The sequence below is a fragment of the Etheostoma cragini genome, unplaced genomic scaffold (genome assembly GCF_013103735.1).
Source record: "Etheostoma cragini isolate CJK2018 unplaced genomic scaffold, CSU_Ecrag_1.0 ScbMSFa_2725, whole genome shotgun sequence".
Classification (NCBI taxonomy): domain Eukaryota; kingdom Metazoa; phylum Chordata; class Actinopteri; order Perciformes; family Percidae; genus Etheostoma; species Etheostoma cragini.
Window position 1 is genome coordinate 100173 of NW_023266918.1, and position 1182 is coordinate 101354.

At 41.3% G+C, this 1182-nt stretch overlaps 1 protein-coding gene and 1 long non-coding RNA gene across 2 annotated transcripts in view; one reads left to right on the forward strand and one right to left on the reverse strand.

The window, feature by feature from the left end:
- Positions 1–51, reverse strand: part of prkn (parkin RBR E3 ubiquitin protein ligase) — a 6975-nt gene extending 6924 nt beyond the window's left edge. Inside the window, exon 1 of the mRNA XM_034865789.1 lies at positions 7–51. Within this exon, the coding sequence (XP_034721680.1) occupies positions 7–51 (45 nt within the window). The remainder of the gene's footprint in view (positions 1–6) is intronic.
- Positions 52–568: 517 nt separating this feature from the next.
- Positions 569–1137, forward strand: LOC117940556. Its single transcript, XR_004655774.1, has 3 exons — positions 569–666; positions 759–808; positions 1005–1137. It is a non-coding gene; the product is annotated as an uncharacterized LOC117940556 (long non-coding RNA).
- The last annotated feature ends 45 nt before the right edge of the window (positions 1138–1182 follow it).

The following is a 1182-nucleotide window of genomic DNA, read 5'->3' on the forward strand; positions in this document are numbered from 1 at the left end:
ATGGACACGTCCAGCATCGAGACAGAAGATGAAGAGGGACACGTCCAGCATCGAGACAGAAGAGGAAGCAAGTGTCCACAAAAGGCAGCGCGGACGCCCAAGGAGGTTCATGACAGATTCTTCAAGCAATGGTACAACCTTAATTATAGACTACATTTTTTCACATATTTCAAATCACATATTTTGCGATCAGTACAAATAATATGGTCTCTGTATTACAGAAGAATCTGTTGCACGACCAGATAAACTGTCCAGGACGAGCGTGCTTCTGGAAGTTAAAATGTATGCATGCATATAAGAAACCAGTCATATTTCTTAACATGGAACCACTGACTGTCAACATGGTGCATATCATGTGATTGTTCTGATGTTTGTCTCTTCCTGTCTTTTTTCAGCTCAGCAGATAACACTTTCTCCACCACCTGCATGTAAGTTTTTTTTATATATATATATATAGTTTGTCTAATTGTCTAATATAACAGAATAGGTTCATATTTTGTAATGGCATGTGCAGGCAACCATCAACTTCATCTTATATAATGATCATATGTAATTTATCTGTATATGTATCAACGCCATGCAGGAAACCAGCTGGTTGCCCAGAGCAGGATGAGTCTTTAGTGACCCTACCACGGACTGCCACTTCATCTTGGGAGCCAGGTGAAGGTACAGTTGCTTTGATTTTTGCATTTGCAATGAAGTACAATTTAATGGCAAAGATCACTAGAGTAACATAACGTTTTTGTTGTTTTAAACAGAAGAACTCCCACAGAGGGAGGTGGCTCAGACATGGAGATCAAAATAAGAGGTAAGACTCAAGTTGCTCACGTGTGTGTGTATGTATGGAGAGGAGGAACAATATGGAAATTAAGTGGCCATAGTCCTGCCCTAAGACGAACACTATATAATTACATTAAATCTAATATCTTAACTGACTTCTCTTACAAAATGAGATTGTACAATCTCTACACTGTATGTATAATTTGTCACTATATGTTTTACAGTAACTTTTCCTGTCGACCCTCGGTGGCTGTACCGGAGGTGATGCCATCCGCCGCATGCTGCTGAGACAGTACCGCTTACGGGGAAGAAAGACAAAGAGAGCCTTCCAGGACCTGGCTGTACGCAGGGTTAGAAGTCCTTCCAGGACCTGGCTGTACGCAGGGTTAGAAGTCCCTCCAG